Source organism: Astatotilapia calliptera, chromosome 22 (assembly GCF_964374335.1).
Source record: "Astatotilapia calliptera chromosome 22, fAstCal68.1, whole genome shotgun sequence".
Lineage (NCBI taxonomy): Eukaryota > Metazoa > Chordata > Actinopteri > Cichliformes > Cichlidae > Astatotilapia > Astatotilapia calliptera.
The window spans coordinates 22,181,737-22,204,724 of record NC_137442.1 but is presented as its reverse complement, the minus strand read 5'-3'; the positions used below and the strand labels follow the sequence as shown (position 1 = coordinate 22,204,724).

General features: G+C 40.3%; 1 protein-coding gene across 4 annotated transcripts in view; it reads right to left on the bottom strand.

The window, feature by feature from the left end:
• rims3 (regulating synaptic membrane exocytosis 3) overlaps nucleotides 1-22,988 on the bottom strand; it is a 52,349-nt gene that overhangs the window by 13,236 nt on the left and 16,125 nt on the right. For 2 of the 4 annotated variants that reach the window (XM_026157465.2, XM_026157466.2), the window contains exon 2: nucleotides 17,767-18,089. In XM_026157465.2, coding sequence (XP_026013250.1) covers nucleotides 17,767-18,031 — 265 coding nt within the window. In that variant the 5' untranslated portion in view covers nucleotides 18,032-18,089. Of the gene's footprint in view, nucleotides 1-17,766; nucleotides 20,783-22,589; nucleotides 22,690-22,988 lie in introns of those variants that run through there. The other 2 variants (XM_080296561.1, XM_080296560.1) reach the window with 2 other exon arrangements.

Sequence of the window (22,988 nt, the reverse complement as noted above, 5' to 3'; positions counted from 1 at the left end):
CCATCCAGTGTAGATGTCAGTGAAACTGTTGGGAAGACAACGTAAACATTTTATTTGTACTGTATAATCTGCAGATTCTGACAGAAATCTGCAGCTATCCTTTGAAGCACCGCTCCTCTCTTAAACAGCAATAAGGATAATTATTAGGTTATTTACATTATTATGTAAATAACAAAATAACTTAAAGCAAAAATTGGGAAACGTAAAGTCCGAAGTCTTTATATTAACGGCCATCAGTCAAACAATACTGTTTGTTCTTGGTCTAAACAGAGCGCGTTGTGTGTGACATCTCGTTTTGCGCATGCGGGCCGCTTTGAGCGTTCACACTAGAGCGCGTTTGCTGTCGCATTTTATTTGTAGTGTGAACGAGGAGACAAAAAAATCGGATTTGATCAAAAAATCGGAATTGAGCATTAAGACCTGCAGTGTGAACGTAGCCTAATAGGTTCAACACTGAACACTATTAGGAAGGTGAGATTGCTTAAAAATGCCAACAATGCAGAAAAGAGCCACACACTGTGACTGCATGCACACTCACACATGACATATAGCTTCTTTGTGTGTGTGTGTGTGTGTGTGTGTGTGTGTGTGTGTGTGTGTGTGTGTGTGTGTGTGTGTGTGTGCTCAGTAGATCATTAAAACTGCTCTGACATTTGGAGAGCACACTGATGAAGCCATTCTCATTATATGCTGTAATATAGAATGCTGTTTTTAGACTCCCGGGTTACGCCGACATGCCTATTGGATGCACCGGTGACGGCAACGATCCACCATGCATAGCAACAGTAACCAAGCATGGGTGTTGGAGATGAAGGATATGTTGTGGTATATTTACTGCCAGACCCCAGCTAAATTTGGACTAAGGGAAGATTCAAAGTGGAAGCTTAAGTAAGACCAAGAGGTTATAGTGTACATATGAATCAGAGATTCAGAGCCATATTTACAGTTTACACAATTCATGTGTCATATGACACATTTGGAGCTATTCCTGTATTATGGAGTTTATTCAAAATGAGTCAAGCCAGTTAACAAACAGCAAATAAAAACTTAGATTAAGTTTAAAGGTTTTGTTGAACACCCCACAATGTAACCCTCTAGTTTTTACAAAATAATCAACAATCACTAGCGACCTCCTTTGCTTTACCTTAGGAAGCTAAAATCCTGAAAATTAAAACTCCTAATTAGCCTGGCATTATTGCACTATTTGTGACCACAGACTGTATATAAAAGATGGAACACTCAAAAAAATCACCCATTGGTTTTTTGACTACTGCTTTAACATCTCGAGTCTGGTGCTTTGGTCATTGCTGTCGTGGTTTAATAACGTCGAGAAGTGACAAGATCTGAATAAAACTGAAAACATTATCAGGTAATGCTGGTTATCTTGATTAGCAATGTGCGTCATATAAACTGATATACCCGCCAATTACTCACAACGCAGAAAAAACACAATGCTAGAATTTCAAGTAACAGAAAAAGATGGATGATTAATACATTAAGTTCACAGCAAAACATATTATTAGTAACATCACTTTTTTAAATAACCCAAAGCAATTTAATTAGTTAAGGTGCAATTTGGTAGACAGCTAGCACCAATTATATTAGCCTCCGTGACACTATTAGCATGCTTCTGATAATGCATCAAGTCCTTACACAACACAAACTTCACAGCAGCCATTTTGATATGAAATAGTAGGTAAACACAGGTTTTTAGCGTATAATTAATTTGTTCTTGTTACAAAGGCAAAGGTTTAATGAGTGTGACAAAAGTATCATTGGATGTGTCTATTATTTTATGTCAAATTGGCTTAAAAAAGCAAACTAGCTAAACCGGTATAATTCAGCCACTGATGAATACATGGTGAAATTAGCTTAAAAGGCCCACACTGTTAAAAAAAAAAAAAAAAAAAAATAGGACAAACAAGCGTGGCAATCTTTAGAGAATGATTTCTGATCTTTTAGAACCAATTTCAAACGGCTGTTGGAGGATCAGCAGTTTTTACTCCAGTTAGAAAAAAATAGTCTAATAGCAGTTGGTTGACTGGCCAGTTTCACTCTGTGAAATGTAACCAAACCACATCTACACAGACGTAACATTTTTTTAGTGCAGGGCATAGTTGTCTTTTGATAAATGTCTCAAATGTGCATTTGTAGTTTTTGCCAAGAAGTCTGTAGGATAAATACAACTCTCATTTCAATACTAAAGACTGGATTGATTCAGATATGAAGAGATATACAGATATTTGCAAAGCCAGTTATTTCTTTATTTATATAGAACCCCTTCAAATATCTTCTTCACTACAGCCCATTTACCAATATCAGTAGAGATATTAGACATAAAAAAAAACTAAAAGAAACATCAGAAATCACTTTTTGGCAATCCATTGTGTCAGTTGAGCTACCACAAATAAGATAAAAGTGTAACCACATTTTCAAACACTGGGAGCAACTTAACAAATCACGCAGTGCATTGGGGTTTACTGCTGTATGACAGTAGAGCTTGTGACCAACAAATTTAATTTTCTCTTTGATGTTGCATTTCTTTTAGAAAGACGCATGCATTCCAAGTGTTTGTTTTGCCAGCGTTACAGCTGTCCATGAGAACAAACACAGACATTACCGTTGACCTGACGGCCTCAGTTCGTTTGTCTTCATCCACGTCTATGTCAGCGATCACAGCACAGGTTTTGCTTTGTAACCTTTCTGTCCTTTTTTGCCATCTGTCAGATTGTATTAGGGCCATAGTCGCTCCCCTCCCTGCTATCAAGGCAAACCTCATCTTATCAAGCCTAGGAAAGTTTAACTTGGAGCCTCTAAATGAAGATAGCTATGATAACATTTAAATAGTGATAACATGTCATTAAATAGATCATAATCACATTCCCAAAGCACATGACTTAATGCCCCCTTTTTTCCCAATGATGAATTATTCAATCAAGTTGAATTGGAATAGCTGGTCTTGGTAAATGAAGGTTTGTCTTTTCTGAACTGCCCTTAAACATTTCACCGAGGAATAAAAAAGGCAAAGCAACACATAACAATATAACAAGTAAAAAAAAGCATGAAAATCACTACAGCCAAGTTAACTCAAACATGTAAAAAGCAGAAATTTACCGAGCAAGTTGGCTCGGCTGGCTTTTTTGTTTTATTGATTCCAATCAGCCCTCCCAAGAGACCCCGGGCATCTGTCTACAGTCACGAAAAAATAAAGGTCCACCTCTTTCAGTTCTAAGGTTTTAAATATTAGTAAGTACACCCCATGATTCAGTATCTTGTAGAACCAAATTTAGTCATGACTTTATCAATGTTTGACATCATCATGGAGGAAATCTGGGCAGCTCATGGGGCCAAAGAATTGCTTCAGTTCATTTTGCAGGCATTTGTTTATGCACAGTTGTTATCAGTTTGATGTTTGGACTCCGAGTGGACCAGAGCAACATTTTTATTTTCTTCTTTAGAAATTCTGTTGTAAATGGCCTGTATTTATATAGCGCTTTACTAGTCCCTAAGGACCCCAAAGCGCTTTACATATCCAGTCATCCACCCATTCACACACACATTCACACACTGGTGATGGCAAGCTACATTGTTGTTGTAGATTCTTTGCTGTGCTTGGGATCATTGTTCTGTTTTAAAACCCAGAGTTGGGCAACTTTTAGCTGTAAAGTAGATGCCCTCACCTATTTTGTCCCGTGGCTGTAAAATAAGGCCAAATCATCACCCTCCACCAAATGTAACACTGTGCTTTATGACCAATCACCTCCACTTTGGTATCCTTTGAGATCTGCACAGTCTGAGATAGAGCCTTTTGTTCTTTGCAGTTTTTTTCTTTTTTCTTTTTGATCATTGAATATATATTGACATTGGATTGCATTTGCTGAGATGACCACTCCTGGAAATCTTAGTCACAAATATTTGACTAAGATTTCCAGGAGTGGAAATCTTAGTGTAGAAAGCTGAAACTCAAACTGTTTGAAAATGGACTTATAACCTTTCCCAGATTGTCTTCCCAAAGATCGTTGATGATATCTTTCCATCTTGGAACACACCTGGTTGTTTACTAACCTTCCTGATTTCTATGGAAGCAGTAAGGGTGTACTTAATTTTTTACACAATGTTTTGCATTTTGGTTTGATTTTTGCTAAATAATGTTGTAATCATTTGGTTTTTGCATTCACCTCATTTTAAAACCAGCCAAGGATATGATTTGTATTTATTTTATTTTTTACTGTACAGTGAAAGCAGGACTTGATCAGCCATAATCATGGTTTGTTTCCCCATCTGTATGCTAAGATAAGCTAACTACAAGTATTTCTCACTTTGAACCATTTGTTTAAGGGCATATCAGCTTTTTGACAAACAACAGCCATAGAACGAATATAATGTAGGGGCAACAGTTCAGAAAGTGCATAAAAACTATTTACAGTACAAGTAATTAGGTTAATGATCGTGACTTCTCAAAATTGGTTTATTATGTTGTATTAATGTGCAATCATAAGCTTTGTTTCCTTGTTTTTTCCCCCATTTGCTGTGCTGCATCTGTATTTTTATCCTTCCAAAAGAATCCTTTTCTCTATAATTTAACCATTTATGAAACACTGCCAGCGTTCCACTTTTCCAAGTCAGTTATTTAACTCTAACAGAGCATGCAAAAACAAATAAATGTGGTCGAGGGTTAAGTGTAGCCTAGTCTTACCCCGTCTTTAAAGATAATGCATGGGAATTAAACAAATCGAATTTCCCCTTTGTGTGCACGTGTGTGCACGTGTGTGCACTGTCGCTGTGTGTGAACTGCAATGCAACATTTCAGGCAAAGACCTAAGTTAGGGAGTGGTCAATGTGAAGTAAGTGATTAGCGCTTCTCAGCATCGGGTTGCATGGGAAATTATTTCATGAAATCAAAAAAAACGTTCATGTATGGCAGGATGTCTGTCAGCGAGTTAATATGCCACACAGGCTCTTGTCTAACGGCAATTAATTACGATGAGGAAAAGAGTAATTTAATTTAGATGTAATTTCCTCTTGATTACTTGACTCTGTGGCTGATGACCAAAGGATTAGGGATGGCAGAGCATTTCATTTTTTTTGAGAAAAAGCAGATGAGAAAAAAATAAGACAATATGGGCAAAATATGGCGAAAAAACAAACGAAATCACAAGACCTTCTGCTGCTTGTTAAACTACCACTAACACACAGAGCAAAACATGTAAAGAGCAAAACAAAACTGATCTCAAACCTGCCTTTACATAAATGCTTTGTAAAATTCTACTACTGGGATGGAATATTTAAATTTCCTTCTGATTTAATTTAGCTGTTTTCCAGGTTCCAGCCAGTGTATCTTCAATAAAAGCAGGATTATGAGAGCAATAACTTTTCATGAAGAAAATTTCATTTAGGTCAAGAAAATTCCCCAAACAACCTGATCAGAAGGGGAGCTCTATATCTAGCTTACAGATACTTTGTGCTCCGGTTCAACAGGAGATAACATTTCAGGGTAGAAATTAAATCGCTTGTTGAGCGCTTCCTGCAGTGCAGCAGCAGCAGCGTCTCTGTGCCATGAAACAGAATTAGAAATCAATCTGCCTGTATGTTCCCATTGCTTGAGAAAGAAGCAGAACTGTGTGCTGCTCCTATGCACCAAAAGCTGTTCTCCCCATCCCCATCCAAAACACCACACGGCAGGCAGCAGTAGGCTTGCGTATGCTCTGTGTAAGCGCAGTGTTTACTGTGCTTTTTAATTTTACCTTAGACTTAGATATGTTACATATGAACACGTTGACTCATGCCTCGCTTATTGACATGAGCAGTTTGGGGATATTTATTGAGAAAAGACCACTCTGCTGTCAAGTACAATTACGTGACTTTGATCAAGTGTAGAGGTCTAACATTTTGCAAAATGTGTTTATTAAATACACAGAACAGCAGACAAACAAGATAAAATACTGCTTCAATGCACCGATGTATGCAGAAGAGCGTCTCTGAGTGGACAACACGTTGAACCTTAAAGCAGATAGGCTACAACAGCAGAAGAACACACCAGGTGCTCTTCCTGTCGGCCAAGAAGAAGAAAGTTAGGCTGCAGTTCATACAGGCTCACTAGAACTGGACAAGAAAAGTGTCACACTTTTCCCTGTTTCATTACCACTCACTGGCTAGTTGGCAGTGTTTGGACAAATGTACAAACCAATTTCATCTAGCGACAATCACCCATCTCTGGCAATCACCTGCAAACTGGTCGGGGAACATTTTTCCCTTGCGACCTGTGGCTAGCGGGCGCTTGCTGACTTGTCTTTAAGCCTGTGTGAGTGAGGCATTTGGGGTTGTCAAAAGATTTATAGCCATTTGGACAGTGGGCAAGCCTTTTTGCAAAGTCATAACATAACGGTAACATAGGACACCATATCAGCTAGCATATCAGGCGAGATGAGCTAACCCCCATCCCCACTGAAAATCATTTGAAAATATTGGCAAGTATGCTGCTGTAAACAGTTGCATCTTAAAGACGGTATATCAAATGTCAACGTTGAATCAGATTGCAGGCAGTGTGCTTTGAATCCACATGCTGTTTAGATGTAGTGTTTTACATGCAGAAGCTACACTTCCAAAATTGCAAAGCCACAAAGAAAGAAAGAGTGAAATAGTTCACCAATCTGTCTCGCTAAGAATAGAGCATTGATGGGTTGGTGGGCGAGATTGAGAAAACGTGATAGATGCTGCGTGAAAGTGAGAGCCAAAGAGATTGAGATTAATTGCGGAGAGATAAAGGGGAGGGGAAATTACGATGTCGGCGAGCTTGTGGAAACAAAGGGAGGACAATGAGGAAGTGGAGACATGAGAGGCAGAAAGAGGACAGAAAGTGATCGTCGGTCAGTTTAGCTGTGTGTTTGGCGGCCTCCAGAAGGACCAGTATGGAGGAGAAAGCTTTTAGAGACAGGAGTAAGGTTTCAGTTTCTACAGTATGTGTCAGGAGAGCCAATCACACAATGTTGCTTTCAAAGCAAAAAGACGTGCCAGCGCTTGAAATTACAAAAAAAAGAGCAGTTTCACCTGAAATAGCAGCTTGAAAGACGCAAGGACTTTTTCTTTGATTAGTCATAGTGGATAAGAATAGCAATCAAGTGAGTCATCCACAGAAATAGCTTTCATTATCAAAAGGGCAGCACGTGTGTTACTACAGTTCGGATGCTGCAGAGACTCAGCAACTTTCATTGTTATTATTCTAACAATTCATAGTCTTTGCTCTTGCTCTTTTTGTCCGGGCTTTTCTGAGCTAAAGTGACATTTAAGAATCTCCCTTTGGAGGTGAGTTTTCCCTCAAAGGATCTAAATCACTGTAAGCTTTCCAAGATGCGCCTGCCAAAATTCCTAATGTGTGTTTCCTAGCTTTGACTCAGAAACTGAGCTGGAAGTAGGGCATGAGTCACCACAAAAACACCCTCAGAACTGAAACGCAAGGTCTCTTTAATCTACTATAGTATAGTGTAGAGGACGCGCTTTAACTTGTTGCCTTTAAGTGTGTTGTTGCTGGGCTTATTTCTCCTGTCAAAGCACCCTTTAAAAACAAGAAAACATTATTTACAAGATTGTGAAGAGAGAGAGATCATTTCCTTTCAAAACATTTTCAGTTAAGAGTGAAGAGAGAACCTCAAAAATGAGAGAAAAAGACTTAACTAGATGGAAACGGCTCCTCCGAAAAATGTATCCTTTGCTATCTTCCCTCTGCATCACATCATCCTGTCTAGCCTGAGCTTTTTCAGACTGGGGGAGTACAACCTTCATATTATCAGTATTTAGGAAACTAGGAGAACTGCTACTGGCCGCCTGGCATTGTCCTGCAGATATACCGCTATCAGCTTATATAACGTCTTATCTTCTTTTTTTCTTTCTGAGAACCTGATGCTTGTAGCAATTTTAGAAAAGTTGTCACCAAATCTCTGGCTCCACTGTTTAAAATGCTCTGTGCACTGTCGGCCACACATGTAGCATCACAGCTTAGCAGATGTTGGTGCAGAGTCAAGCAGTCTCTTTGCAATAAATTGCTAAATATGGGTCAAACACTGGCTGAGTTTTCATCCACAGCTGGTTGCATCTTATTGTAGCTAACAGAGTGTACAGTCATATCTAAAAGCACATTTGCATTGGACTCTGTGCAGTCATGTAAAAAAACTAAGCACACCCAGATTCATTGGCTTTAGAAGCAATAACTTGAAGTAATCTGTTTCTGCATCACTTTATCAGCCTCTCACATCTTTCCCTCATGCCTTTACAGCGTTGCTTCCGTTCATTGAGGTTTATGGGCATCCGAACATCCAAAGCTCTCTTAAGTTCCCACAACAGCATTTCAATCAGGTTGAGATCTGAGCTTTTACTGACTGGGGCAACTGCAACACTTTGATTCCTTTCGTTTTCAGATTTGATGCTGTGATTGTGATCATTGCCCTGCTGCATCACAAAATTTCAGCTGAGCTGTCAAACAGATGGCCTCACATTTTAATATTTCGGTACAGAGAGGAGTTCGTGGTCAGGCGCCCAAATTCTGTGCACGGTTGTCGAAAAAATTGGTACCCGGACACTAATCAATAATAGAAATTGCTACTGAATTAAATATTCTTTTGCAACAGTATCAATACCAACAGTGCCATCTTCGCCTCCTGCTGCTGACACACAACCTCAGACAGCCCCTCTCCTCACTAGCAGCTAAAGTAGTTGACGTTTTTCTCACACCTAATGAGAAATTTCAAGAGGTCACTATAGCTCACATTTCAACAGCGTTGAACAGTTATCATAAATGTTAATCTGTCCGGGGCATGCGAGCCATTGAACTATTAGCAGTTAACCAAAAGTAGCATTAGCTATCATTAAGTTAGCGGCTAACAGCTATAGCTAAATAATGTGATAGCATTAATGTGAAAGGTAGGCAGTTATCAGTCCCACCCAAATATAACAAGAATAAAATTGTAAACACTTTCCTGGTATTGGTACTGAGTTTAAAATACTAGTCTTGTGACAACTAAAGCTTTGTCGCTTAAGTACAATTTGTCCTGTGTTGAGAAACAAAAGGCTAATTTAACATAAATTAAGTATTTGCTCTATTTTTTTTCTCCTTTGGTATACAACAACAAAGTAAAATTCACTGGAGGAAACACCTGTGTTATTTTCTTGAAAGACAAATATAAAAATGAGTCAGAAGCACTTAACATTACTGGCAATGGTGCAAGTCCCTCTGCATATTTTTCACAGCCTGGAGCTAGAGTTACAGGCTCAAAAATATTTGTCTGACGACAGCATACTCAGAAATGTGGTTGCTATTGGTCACAGAGCGTAGCTGGAATCATTTTAATAAGCAAAGGAACAAGTATTCTCGTCACGTGTCAAACATATTTCCATTTCTGTCTCTGTTTCTTTTCCGTATCTCTGGCGTCCTTCCAGCAGGAGCTACAGCGTCATAGTAATAAATAATAAATAAACACACAGGAGTCAAGATTTTAAAAAGGAGGTCAAAGAAAAAAAAGCATGGACGCTGAGCTAAATAGAGCAGGAAAGAGTAAGGTGTTTTAGACACATATGAGCTGGGGTGTGTGTGGGGGGGGGGCTTTCAGTGGGACACACAAACATGCATATCTATGCCTGGTTTCCTTTAATCTAACTCTCTTGGTGCACTGCATCACATGATTGGTGCTTGTTTCTCTGAATCCACGTCCCTCTGTGCAGACAGACAGTGCACTGGGAGCGCTCTGCTGGCTCTGTTTTCGCAGTCATGGATAAACCTGCTCAGAAGATAAGACCATGTTCAGCTGAGGAGTGACTCACCCAATAAACCTGGGAAACCGTTTCTGTGTGTGTGTGTGTGTGTGTGTGTGTGTGTGTGTGTGTGTGTGTGTGTGTGTGTGTGTGTGTGTGTGCCTTCTCCTCACCGGTACTAATAATAGCAGGTAATAAATAGAACACAGACAGAACCAAAATGCCATCCCCAACACTGTTACAAAACCCAGAATAATGAGACAGTGGGAGTCGGGGCTTTGAATGGAATAACATGAGGAACACTGAGCTGCATTACGGTAGAAAAAAATACACCAAGTCGGTAGGAAGCGTGAAAATAGTCAAGATAGGGAGCTATACATGGTATCAAATGTTACACAACAACAGAACACAAAGTGTACTGTACTTTTATACAACATGCAGGCACTCGCAGTGTATGTAACCTTATTTTCTATACCACTAGATAAACTTGTAATGTACATACTGTAAGTGTCTTTACTCTGACCTGATGCTTTTATTCATGCAGTTCTCTTTAAAGAGACAGTTGCTGAAACATTTCCACTGAATGACAATTACCCATTTTGCTGCAAAATAGAGACCTGACCCCTAAAGTCTTTTTTTTTCTTGGAAACACCTAAGGGCGCAATTAAATTTCACGCATTAAGACGACGAACTGGCAGAGGTCTCAGCTGTTGTCTGACAGTTCTGACAAGTCCTAGAAAACGTCCTTGCCCTACTTCAAATATGTAAAATCAGTTTATGTATGAATAATATACTTGGATAGGTGGGTCAATTCCCAAAAGCACTAATTAAATAAATTAATAATCTTGTTGCATTCTTCACTGCGCACAGTTTGTTCTCATTTTCCACCTTGTGACGAAGGAGATTTGAGCATGTGTCAGAGATCCTGAGTGCTTTGCCACTGGGAAATTTACCCTGAAGCAGGTTTAACCAAACAGACTGATCTCAAATGATTGGCCTGATGAAAGACACAACACCAGCTCTCCAACTTAAGGGGTTGTGTGTGGCAACACTGATACTTAATCAGCAGTTCTGCCTGGAAATTTACAAGTAGCTGATTAGGAAAGGAATTTTATCTTTGTTACAACCCTAATGACAACTCCTACAGAAACGTGATTCAATGTAATTAAGCCTACCTTGACAAACGGTCAAGAACCCCACTAAGAGCATCAGATGATGCTGATGTTGTTATTTGGGAATCAGATAAAATAAATGTGCTTGAACGCATCTGTAGAAAAAAAAAAGTTTGCATTAGACCTTACCTTAAGTGATTCTGCAGATCGCTGTAAATTGACTGGATCCAATTCACAAAATAAGAACGTACCTGGTAGGAACTGTGACACAATAATACCACAAGTGCATTACCTCCTAAAAGCGTTTTATCGGTAAGATGCTGGCATATTCCTTCAATGTCTTTACATTTTGGTGTCTACCAGTTACCTCGTTGCTAAGTCACATTCTTCATCATTCTCCTTCACCGTGTTCACGTTTTGCACACAAACTGTATTGTTTGCAGCAGCAGAACCATCCATTTTTTTTAACTTGATAACAAGAAGGCTGCTTGTGATCTCATTTTAAAAGTTATGAAAAAATAGAGCACAACACATGCAGAACACTGAAGTTACTGTATATGCATTTAATAGATTTGCGGAGTGCTGTGAGAGTCTGTGTTTCTCCTCAAGGTTCCCTTCCCCAACAACATCCAATCAAATCAATCAATAAGTCATTTAATGAAATAATCTATGTTGAGTTTTGGGTTCGTTTTCCTTTCCCATTCATGCATCCAGTCCAAGACCAAATCTGCATCAATATTGTGTGTTATTGGTTATTAGCTGGTCATCTTTTCCCCACATACCTACCCCCCTCTGGTCAATCGATGCTGGTGTCATTCTAAACATGGAGCACCGAGAGCTGACCGGATTAGGTCATTATTGACTGCCACAAAGAAAAGAAAGGACCCTAATCGAACCCGACCAAGTGAGAAGGAATGTTGTGTGTGGGTCACATGCCTAATTATCTGCATCTGATATGTCCTTCTAGCTGGTGTAAACTATGAGCTGATGACATGTTAGGTTGGAGTAAACAACCTTGTTTTTTTTCTTCCAGCAACAGGTTTTCAGTCTTTACCTGGTTAAGCTTTGAGAAACAGGCAAATTCCTAGTAGAGCAGTGACATAATCTTGTTGGGTGACTGTTACGTAAAAAGACCTGGACAGTGATTCAATTTACACCTAAATCAATTGGAATGTTGACTGTCTGAGCCTGAGCCTACCCTCCACTTAATCAGCTTGGAGATGCAATGGCCAAACTGATTCTGATACTCGGGATATCTATCAGTACTGAGTCACAAAGCACCATCAGTTCTCTCTTTTTCCCCAAAACATTGAAATCGATATAACACTGATGCCACTGTCAGCAGGCTCTGTATCTACAAAGCTGCAGTTGACTCTATGAGATTCTGTTAGATGGGCTGCACACAATTGACCTGTGTGTGTGACCCATCTCTCCTGCTTAAGTGACACTTTATAGCTCAGTTTATCAGATTGGCTGCTAGTAGCTTATTTTTTTTAATAAGATATTGTGTCCACGGTCATGATCTAAACCACTCTACTTTAGAATATCTTGTTATAGGACTGAGAACAGATTTCTTTATTCATATCTCGTACTGAGTCTCAGCTCATCAGAGGTGTGCTTTAAAAAAATCATTTCATAACCTGTTGCCAGCGCAGCAAAGTGAGAAAACTAGCGAACTTCTAATGCGGTGAGATGTGGTATCGACAGAAGAAGAAGAAGAAGAAGAAGAAAGAGCCATCTACGATACTGTGATTTTGTTCCAGGCACAATGTGCTGCTCCGGCAGCTGAGAACATCTAAATTTAGATGCACCCCTTGTCTCCCCTTCCTCTTCTCTACCTCGTCAGCCCCTCCTAGCCTCCCCATCTGCACTTTCCCTTTGTTGTGCTCTCTTCATCACCGCAAACACGACACGAAAGCCCCCGTGGTGAAAATATCGACAGTTCTCCCTGCGTCAGACAAGTGTCAGCTGTGATGAGTGAAGCAAGCTCTTTGTTTGTGTCACTGTGTATGAGTGTGTGTGTGTCCACAGAGCCCTGGTTACAACAGCCATTTTAAGCTGATTTCAAAGGCAGGTAATGATAGGGGATAACAATGCAGAATTATGGTGAGTGGATGTGTTTGCATTTATCTAATGGTTGCTTTCTTCTTACTTATCCTTCAGGATAAGCTGTCGCTGGAGACAGAAAGTAAAGCTAAACTGCCTGGCTTTGTTACATTTGCGGTACAAATAAAAGCCGATTAATAAGTGAATCAAATGACCTTGTTTGACAAACATGCAGTCCTACACATATCAAGATGCGCTATAGCCAGAAAATTTATACTTCGGCTGCTATACAGTGTTTAAACACTGACCCAAATTTTTTACTTAAATAAATATAATGTCAAATTATAACTTACGGGACATGCCAAATGAGTTCAATAAAGAATCTGTACATAAAAGATGGATGTAGCTGCTGTGTCTGAAGAGTTGATACAGATGTGCTTTCTTTAAATGTTACAATTTACCCCCTAAACTGGAGTCAGTTACAGAATTTGCTTCTCTCAGTTAAATAGCTCCAAAATAAAGTGGTCTGCTACTGAAAAGCAGCACAAATAATTACCCGGACAAACCTGACATTTTTCACTTTACCAAACAAAACCAGGCCGACAGAGTTATATAACAAAACAAATTTCAAGTACTTACATCATTTTCCAGCATGTTTTTAAATTCACCAGACACTTGCACTTTGTAATTATCCCCATAACTGCTTTGATCCTCTTGCTCTTACCAGGGCAGCTGGCCTCTGGCTGGCTCTGAGCTCTGGACAGCCACTTTGCTTTTGTAAGCCTCTTTAAAGTGTCCATGTTCAGGCTGAAGGTGATTTAAGTGTCTGATTAGTTCTGTTTTTCTGAACATTTTCATGGTTGTCCCCCTACAGTTTACTTTGTCAAACTTTGTTTTTTCACTCTGCGTGAAGAGCTACCACACTAACTGCATGCTAGCGTATGAATGTGAGCATACAGCTATGTGCCTGCGCCGCTGTGCATGTGTTGCCCATGCATGGAGCAGACCAGTTCATAATAGGACTTTCATTAAGCTGAAAAGCTGGGCCCTATTTCAGGAAGCCGGTTTAGTGCAAACTCTGAGTAAGTATACCCTGAGTTAACGAAAACTCTGGGTTTTCGGTTTCACAAAGCGAGTTTAGATTAATCCTGAGTGAGTTACTATGACGACACACTCCGTGAAGCTAACCTGCCCCCTAGCAGGTTTACTTCAACTAACCTTGACTTTCTCCGCCTCTTTGTCGGAAACCTGACTGTAGGAAGTGTCAGACATGGCGTGCTCCTTCCTTGAAGAGCCAGTAGATGTTGAAGCCCAAATTCTCCGCAGAGCTCTCCGCCGGGAGAGAGTGATTAGAGCGCGTTCGGACATTTTATCATTTCCTGATGATTTCCTGTGTGAACGTTACCGTTTTTCAGCACAATCTATAATTTATTTGAATAACATCCTCAGGCCTAATATTGCTCATAAGACACATCGCGGACATTCTCTCAGTTCTGTACATATTATTTGTATTGTACTTCGGTTTTTTGCAAACGGGAGCTTTCTGTATAATATTGGTGACGCTGAGCACGTTTCCAAGGCTACCGTCTGTCGGGCAGTCAGGAATGTTAGAGTTGCACTGAAACGTCTCCTGTACTCGTTTGTGGTGTTCCCCGGTCATAGACCCACAAGATTTATCAAAGAGGGATGCCACAAAATTGCAGGTATCAGGATGAACAAAACTTAATTCATGATGTGGTGATACTTGAACTACTACTTAAATTTTACATTTATTCTCACGGTTCCCAGGCGTGATTGGCTGTATAGATGGCACTCACATTCCAATCATTGCTCCTTCAGTAAATGGAGGAGACTATGTGAACAGGAAGTCTTTCCACAGCATTAATGTACAGGTACACAGTTCCCTGTAGCATTTCAAACTAACAAATTATTTCATCATAGTAATGGATGCTAATTTGTGTTCTCTGCACTGTGAAGATCATATGTGATGCTGCCAACATTATCACAAATGTGGAAGCCAACTGCTCAGCCTCTGTGAGTGGTGGTGGTGGAGGACCCCCACCTGTTTTTCTCATAATACAATTACACCTTACCTGTTTGGACTATATTTTTATATTTCATTTTTACTTGCTGCCAGGAACGTTTGGGGCCTGTTGGGTTGCACCTGCGCTCACATCACATCACAAAATAAAATGTATGAAATAAAAAATAAAATAAAATAGAATAAAATAACGTGTTAAATGGGTGGAAATCCCTAGATCAATGTTTAAATTAACACTCACGCATTGACTCTGTCGGCTATGTTTTGCCATGCATGCTCTCTTTCTTTTGCAGCTGAGGCTGTGTTACTTTTTTTCCGCAAAATTTGCATGTTATCGGCATATACTGCCATCAAAATTTTGGCCTCAAGCGCTGTAAAACACATTGACCGCGCCTCCTTTCCCTCCGTCTCCATGGTGACTCGCTTAATCTGTGCTCCACTAATCAGGGCTTTATGTATCCTCGTGTGCGCGCTTAATTTGGGGTTAAAGCAACTCCGCGTTGACTGAACTAATTGTTATCAGCCTTTCTGAAACCGAATATTCCGAGTTGGACAGTTCGGGGTTACTCAACCCCGTGTATCATTTTTAACTCTGAGTTTTCTAAACCCGCTTCCTGAAATAGGGCCCTGGTCTCTGGTTAGGGCACAAAACTGTCATATGCCAGCCGTTGGCCAATTACTCGGTGGAGTTCTAAGAATAAATCACAATTCTATGAAAAATAATATGCTTTAAGGTCCAAACTTAGCATCCCACAGAGTATCACAGTGTCAATTAATAGCCACTAGCTCAACTTGGCAATATACCATCAACTATCACAAAATGTGCATGGGGTCGTTGTAGCAACGCAGCCAAAAGTCCTGTGACATCATTTATATTCAACACCAACACCACAACAATGGAGGATGTTGAGACGATGGTATACCTGCTGCTCGTTGTATGGCTTTTTGTCAGACTCGGGAACCACTGTGCTGATTTTTGTGTAGCCATTTCCCATATTGCTGGAATGTATTTTCATGAAGGGACTCATAGGGCTCATGACTCATTAACTGAAGCCACTGACTAGCCAAACAATTGGATGCAGTCTGTTGATGTCACATTTTCACCTCAGATCGCTTGGAACCCTGGCCGAGTAGGTACTAAAAAAGTACCTGGTACCAGATACTACCACTTTATGGAAAGCCCTAAAAACAGCATCAACCCACGCTGGTACTAGTGGAAAAAGGCTATAAGATATCTAGGGCTAGAGTTAGGCCCCACTTGCATAGCCAAACATGCGCCATACGGCAATAACAAATTGCGAGGGGAAAATGTGCATTCTCCAACCGATTGCTGGAGCAGTCACTGTGAAATCGAATGCTCCACTCACAAAAGCCTTTAGACCGGTTAATAATGCCCACTTGTAAGCACTGTTACCCAGGGATAAGTGTGTATTCTGCAACCAGTTAGCAAGTGATTGTTGGAGGCTGCTGGGAGTCACTAGTGTTAAATTTGGCGCAAAGAGCATAGCACAACTTCTACTTTGAAGGTGAATGTTCTCCGGTTTGTGCTACACCTTTTTTGGTTTCAAAACAGCTTAAAAAATAAATGGCAAGTGTTTGCAGATGAGTCAACGCCGTCTATTGTGAAATCTTTCAATTGCACAGTTTTGTCTGACTGACAAATATACACAACTGAGCAGGTACAATAAATACGTATTTGACATTTTTGTTTAAAATAAAGCGCTTATATAATTTAAAGTACCGGTAAAAACACGCTGCTGCACAAAGCAGCAGAGAGCCAGATCTTGTGATATATTTCAACACTTACACAGAATTAGACACAGACGGTGTACAGCTAGGCAAGAAGAAAGAAAGAAACATGCAGACACGAACACTCTGTTCTGTAAAAGTTACAGTTTGATGTGCTGAGACGAGAAACAGAATGTGTAAGAGGACACGAGGAGATGAACAACTTCTTTCATACTGACAGATAGAGGAATGAAAAAGAAAAAAGGAAAAATTTGGCTGCACTCAAATAAGATGCATCCCCTGCTCCCCTTGCCCCTCCTGCCCATGCCTCTCAGCCTTTACAAAGTCTCAGTGTGTGACATGTTTTTCTTATTTTCCACCAGGAAAGAGTAGGTTTGTGTTCGCCACTGAGGCGCAAAGTGAGAAACGCTTTTCTTGCAGCTGCACAGGATCTGTAATTATACGCCGCAGGAGACGCATTAGAACATAATGCCGCTACCAAACAATCACCATGCGTACTTGCTGCTGCCGCTGCAAACCCGCTGCAGAGTTCAACACATGGCGACGCTCACAAATGTGCTGCAGCCTTTCAAAAAGGACTCGCTACAATACTAACACCTTAAAAGATAAAGCTTGTTCAATCAAATACTGTAGCTGTCAAAATAACCCCAGATACACTTTAGAGTGGATTATGCTAATGTTAACTATAATAATAATTATTCTGTTATAACAGTTTTAGTGTCATTTTAACAATTGCAGCAAGGTATTTAAATCAATTTAAAGGAACAAGGGTTAAAGAAAATTCAGGAGGATAAAAATGATCCTCCTTCCTCTTCGAAATAACAAAACCCCAATTTTAAAAAGAATCTAAAATCTTCAAACTTTTAAAATCACAATAAAACAGATGGGGAGAGACCAAGGTTAGAACTAAGGAAAGGATACAGAAAGAAAAAACAGAAGCTATGAGGATGACGGCTGGGGAAATGAGGAAAAACAGATGAATTTGCCTTGGTGAAAGTGTCAGAAAGGTGGAATCAGAAAGTGAACATACATAGAGATAACGACTGACAGATTAAGTAGTTTAGACTGTAAACTGACCTTGCTGGTTGAGCTGCTGTGTGCTCTTGCTCCACTGTGACAACCCCACAATGGCCACCATCTTGGCACCCAAACTGGAGCGCCGCTTCTTAGTCCCAGTCAGTGATGCAGAGTCTGGGCCCCCGCTGCCAGGACTTTTCTCCAGGCTGTACATGGCCCCTGAGATACTGGAGGAGCGCACCACGTTCCGGGCAGCCGTGCTCAGCCCGCTCAAGCCACTCATCCCTCCCGGGCGGGGCACCTCCACGGAGCTGCTGAGCATCATGGTCCTGTTGGACTGGAGGGCCGATGGGCTGGGGGGGAGAAGGGGCCGGAAAGTTTGGCTTGACAAAAGAGACGAGAGAGGACAGAGAGTCAGGTGATCGTGAAAGAACAAATAGGGGAGAAGAGCTCAAATAAAAGGACGTCTTGACGTGCAGTGTGTCTCATAAAACACAGTGGAAAAGCTTGTCTTACAGCCGCAGCAGCAGCTCCCCGGGGCTGAAGGACACCAAGTTTCGATTTCAACCACAGTTTGGTTTTACACACTTACTGCAGAGGCAGAAAAAATGAGTTCTTACACCATAAAAGACACAGTGAAAAAGTGAAAAGCTCTAAAAAGTCTTTTTCATCTTCAACAGTTTTGAAAACTGAGAAAACAAAGAACACAAAGGTCAGCAGGCGAGGACAGTGCAGATGGCAGCACACTGTCCAAGTGAGGTAAACTATATCTGTGGCATCACACACACTCACGCACACAAATGTCAGGACTGGCCTGCTGTTGAGGGGTGACCCTGTCAGCTGGTATTTGTCTCCTGTATTTTTTTTAATCTTTTTTTTTTTTTTTGTCTGACCTTAAACAGCGACAGATGATAAACTCCAGAGCCAAGTCATCACTGGCTGGCTGAATCATGGCAGTGCGCGCGTGTACTCGCTCGCCAAACTCTGATCACCTTTGTATTCTCAAACTGATGTGTACGCCACCTTTTGTACTGGCAGAGGTACAATTCTACTAATAAAACTTTTTTTCACTAGCTATTAAATGGGATTCAGCCATTGCTTACACCTGCAGTTGTGTTAAGCCAAAAAAAAACCAAAAACCATCTGTGACTTGGGACCTTCTTTAACTCTGCTCCTTTTCTCTCCCATCACAAGAGCGATCATACGGAGGCTAAACCGACAGCCTGGAGGCACATTAAATATGTAGTTGTGCTGTGGCCGACATTGTGCTTTTATACTCACCCTAAATATTTCTTGTTCATCACTGCGCATTTTCTATAACGCTTATCTCATTGCCTCATAAAATTTGTATCACATATCACACTCAGGTAGCTTAGATGCCTAAACTTAAAGTAATGCAGATGAGAACTAGGTTAAGACAGTCAGAATTACATCACTTCGACACATCTATTGAACCTTAGAAGATAGCTCTCTTTCAAATGACAATGGCACAAATAAATGTAAAACAAAAAGAAAAGAGCGGTTTGGCCACCCTTTCTTTTGCAAATTTAAGACCTCACAGTAGGATAATATACTGCATTAATTTAGAGCCTTAGAGCTTTCAACCAAGTGCCCCCTTGTCTTTGGGTCTCTTTCTCCCGGACCTAACTCACAATACTGATTCTCTCCCGATCTTTAAAGCCAGTCATAAAACACATATTTTATTTAAAAATGGCCTATTCTGTTTGAATTTGAGGTTATGATGTATTAGCTTTTTATTCTATGGCGTTTCTTAACTACTTTATGTATACTGTGACTTTGGTAAGTAATTCCTTGTCAGGTGTTCTTATTTAAAGGTGAAAGTCATCTGTACATGAAATGTATTATTAGTAGTAGTAGTATTATCCTATCACAGCACTTCACTCTCAGACTGTAGGCTTACTTGTTTTTCCTAGAGTTTTGAAAAGTAAGAGCCTTTAGCTGTCAGGAGACAGACAGCATCTCTACTTTCAAGATCAGGCTTCGAAGTTTTTCATATTTGATAAAGCAAATACTTAGAGTTGGATCAGCTGCCACAGGCTTAGGCGTGCCAGAAGATTTCCCATAATGCAATGAGCACCTCTTCTCCACTTCCCTCTTTTCAGTCCCCGCGTGTTTAAATGCCATGATTGCATGCCATTGAGTTTTGTCTTCTCTCTCCAATGGCTTCTGTTTGGTCCTTTGTTTCACATAGCTGCCCCTCACTGAGCCTGGTTGTGCCGAGGTCTCTTCTTCTTCCTTCCCACTGTCACCTAGTCCTCCTCATAGGGCATCTATTATTCTAACATCTTTACAGTCTAAAGCACTTGGAGGCGATTGTTGTTGTGAATTGGTGCTATATAAACAAAACTGAATTAAATTGACTTTGCCTCCCTGTGACTTTATTTACTTCCCAATGGTGAAACGCAGTGAGGTCCAGCACACATCAGAGGAATAAATACAAATGTGGTTTTAGGGCTTTTTTGTTTGTTTATTTTTTTACAGAGTGATCCAAAAACTGCAAGCACACTTATAACATTGCAGAGGTGCATGAGAAGATCATCTTAAGAGAAAGATCAGTCCAAGTGTATGTATAAGGTAAGGTTTTGGATTTTTAATAGAGTAATGTCTGGGATTTTTGGTCTTCTCGCATATGATGCTAAATGAAACAATTAACTCAGGACAACAATCCTTCATCTCAATTCAGCCAGACCTATTGGAGCAGCAGAATACAGTTTATCATTCCTTACAATTGTACTACAACCACTGTGATGTCACAGTGATGCATAGTAATGTGTTTGACGCACTGCAGCTGAAATTGCCCTCTTTTAAGAAGTTTTAATCGCCCTGTCCTACCATGTTTACCATGCATGTTTAGCATGCTACAATGTGCTAGCCTAATCTGATGGTATAGGAGAGCTATGGAGTTCCTCAATGTCAGTAGAATTCATCATTTTAGGATTTTAAATGTCAGTGGAAAACTTCATGGCAATCCTTCTATTCATTATTGCCAAAAAAGCAGTGGAAATTTCCGTCTCTCCAGCCGTCCCACATGTGTGGCTAAAAGACTCAGTCGGTGATCGCTGGAAATGGCACAAAATGAGTTTACTATTAAAACATCCCCACTGCTGGAAATCATAAATAATATATACATACATGCAGTAAAATATGCCCTTTATGCATTTTTGGAAGAGAATACATGTAAAAGCAGTGTGTTTCATTTGTCTGCGTGAATCATTCTCCCAACCACTTTCTGCCACGTCACCATAAGCCCAAAGTAGCTGGCTGATTTTTAGAAGAAAACAAAGCAAAAAAATGACCAGAATAGGCAAAGTGGATTATTTTGAGGAACAATGAACTGATGTAGCAAAGGGCAGATTTTGGTATTTTGTAATGAAAGTCATAATAATAAGCTGAAGAGGGGGAGGAGGAGGTTGAGGCAGCGGGTCTGCATGCTTTGACATTTGTTACTGAGAGGAAACAGAGGCAGCAGGAGGGGGAGGAGCAGGGGCTTGAAAACAGAAATCCAGGTGAACATGTACTCCCTGTATATTCTTCTCATGTCTTTCTCCTTTTCCCCTCTCTTCTCTTCTCTCCTTTTTCTCTATTCCAGCTCTCTCTTTTCTGGCTCTCTTGGAACATGCAGTGATAGAGCGGGAGAAAATGAGGATAGGATAGAGATAGAGAGAAGGCTGCGAGAGATAAATAGAATAACTGTGGGTTTTAGAGAGGACACACAAGAAAAGTGAAGGAAATGAAAGGATGGGGACTGAAACGTGGGAGGATGAGAGATGCTTCATAATGAATGGACAGTGTAAAAAAGGGGGGGAAACTGCACAAAGCTGCAGTCTGATCTGTGTGAAATAATGGAGAGAAGGAAAGAGGAGAGGGAGAAGAATATGACACTGACAGTGACAGTAACTGAGACATCTATCCCAGCCTCCTTATTCTTTCTAATGAGATCTTCCACAGTATCAGTGAGTGTGGATCACAGGCTTAAATGTGACACAAGCTAAACTGAATGTGTGCTTCATATATGTTAATTTGCTACATTAATGTATTGCATTAGAAGCTAACAAAAGTAAGTATGTTTGTTTCTTTTTCACAAACAAAGAGTTAGAAACAGGCTGTACATACAATCAGTTACAATTCATTATTACTTATTTTCATTCGTTATTAATAATCTCGGACTCTCTTCCACCGCGTGTCTTTTGTCCTGTCTTCCTCCCCTCACCCACAACCAGTCATAACAGGTGACTGTGCCTCCCTGAGTCTGGTTCTGCTGGAGGCTTCTTCCTGTTAAAAGGGAGTTTTTCCTTTCCACTGTTACCAAAATGCTTACTCATAGGGGGTCATCTGGTTGTTGGGGGTTTCGCTTTTTTCTCTGTATTTTTGCAGGGTCTTTAAAATTTAAAGCATCTTGAGGCAACTGTAGTTGTTATTTGGTGCTAACTAAAAATTTGAAAACACACTTGATATAGAAACCAGCTCTGCAAAGTGGAGCCAATTCAGAAGGGACTTTAATCTGTGTTCATTGTAGTACCCAGCAAGGGGAAAACTAATCTGCTTGTCGAAACGACCTCAGTTGAATTGGCAATCATGCTCTTAAGGAGAGTAAAATAGAAGATGAAAAAGAATATTATTTTGGGTTTGCTTACATCGTGATTAACAAGCCATGTGAGATTCACATTCATGTCATTCAGATTCACCCATCTGGTTTAAAATAAAACAACAACAAAACCCACAAGACAAAATACTGTCTCTGTTTTAAGGCTTCAGAAATGGATTTCCAGTGGGTGGCGTCACTGTGGCTAAATCCATCTTTTATATACAGCTATGGTTCAGAATCAATGTCTTAAGCACTTCTCCACTTCCTTACACTGTACCTTAAATATAGAGCCGTGAGACGTTATCTTAGCCCAGCGTTGCAAAAAGACTGCAGAAACAGCATACCTGTCTCAGTCCATATATAGTAAATCTGCCTACCAGCAGTTCTGGTTGTCTCCAGTGGTTTCCTGGCAACCAAGTCAAATGGTTTGGGATACCACGTAACTGCTACCCCCACAGTTTGTTTCAACTGTCAAATCTTTGTCGCATACCACACATCCCTCATTCTTTGCTCATTTCCTACCTATCAAAAAACCCTTAACCTCCTAAACAGCCACACATTTTCGGTTTTTACATTTTGTTTTGTTAAACAAAGCAGACATAATGATGAGCTTTAAAGTCACTAAGGCTACGTTCACACTGCAGGTCTTAATGCTCAATTCCAATTTTCTGTCTGC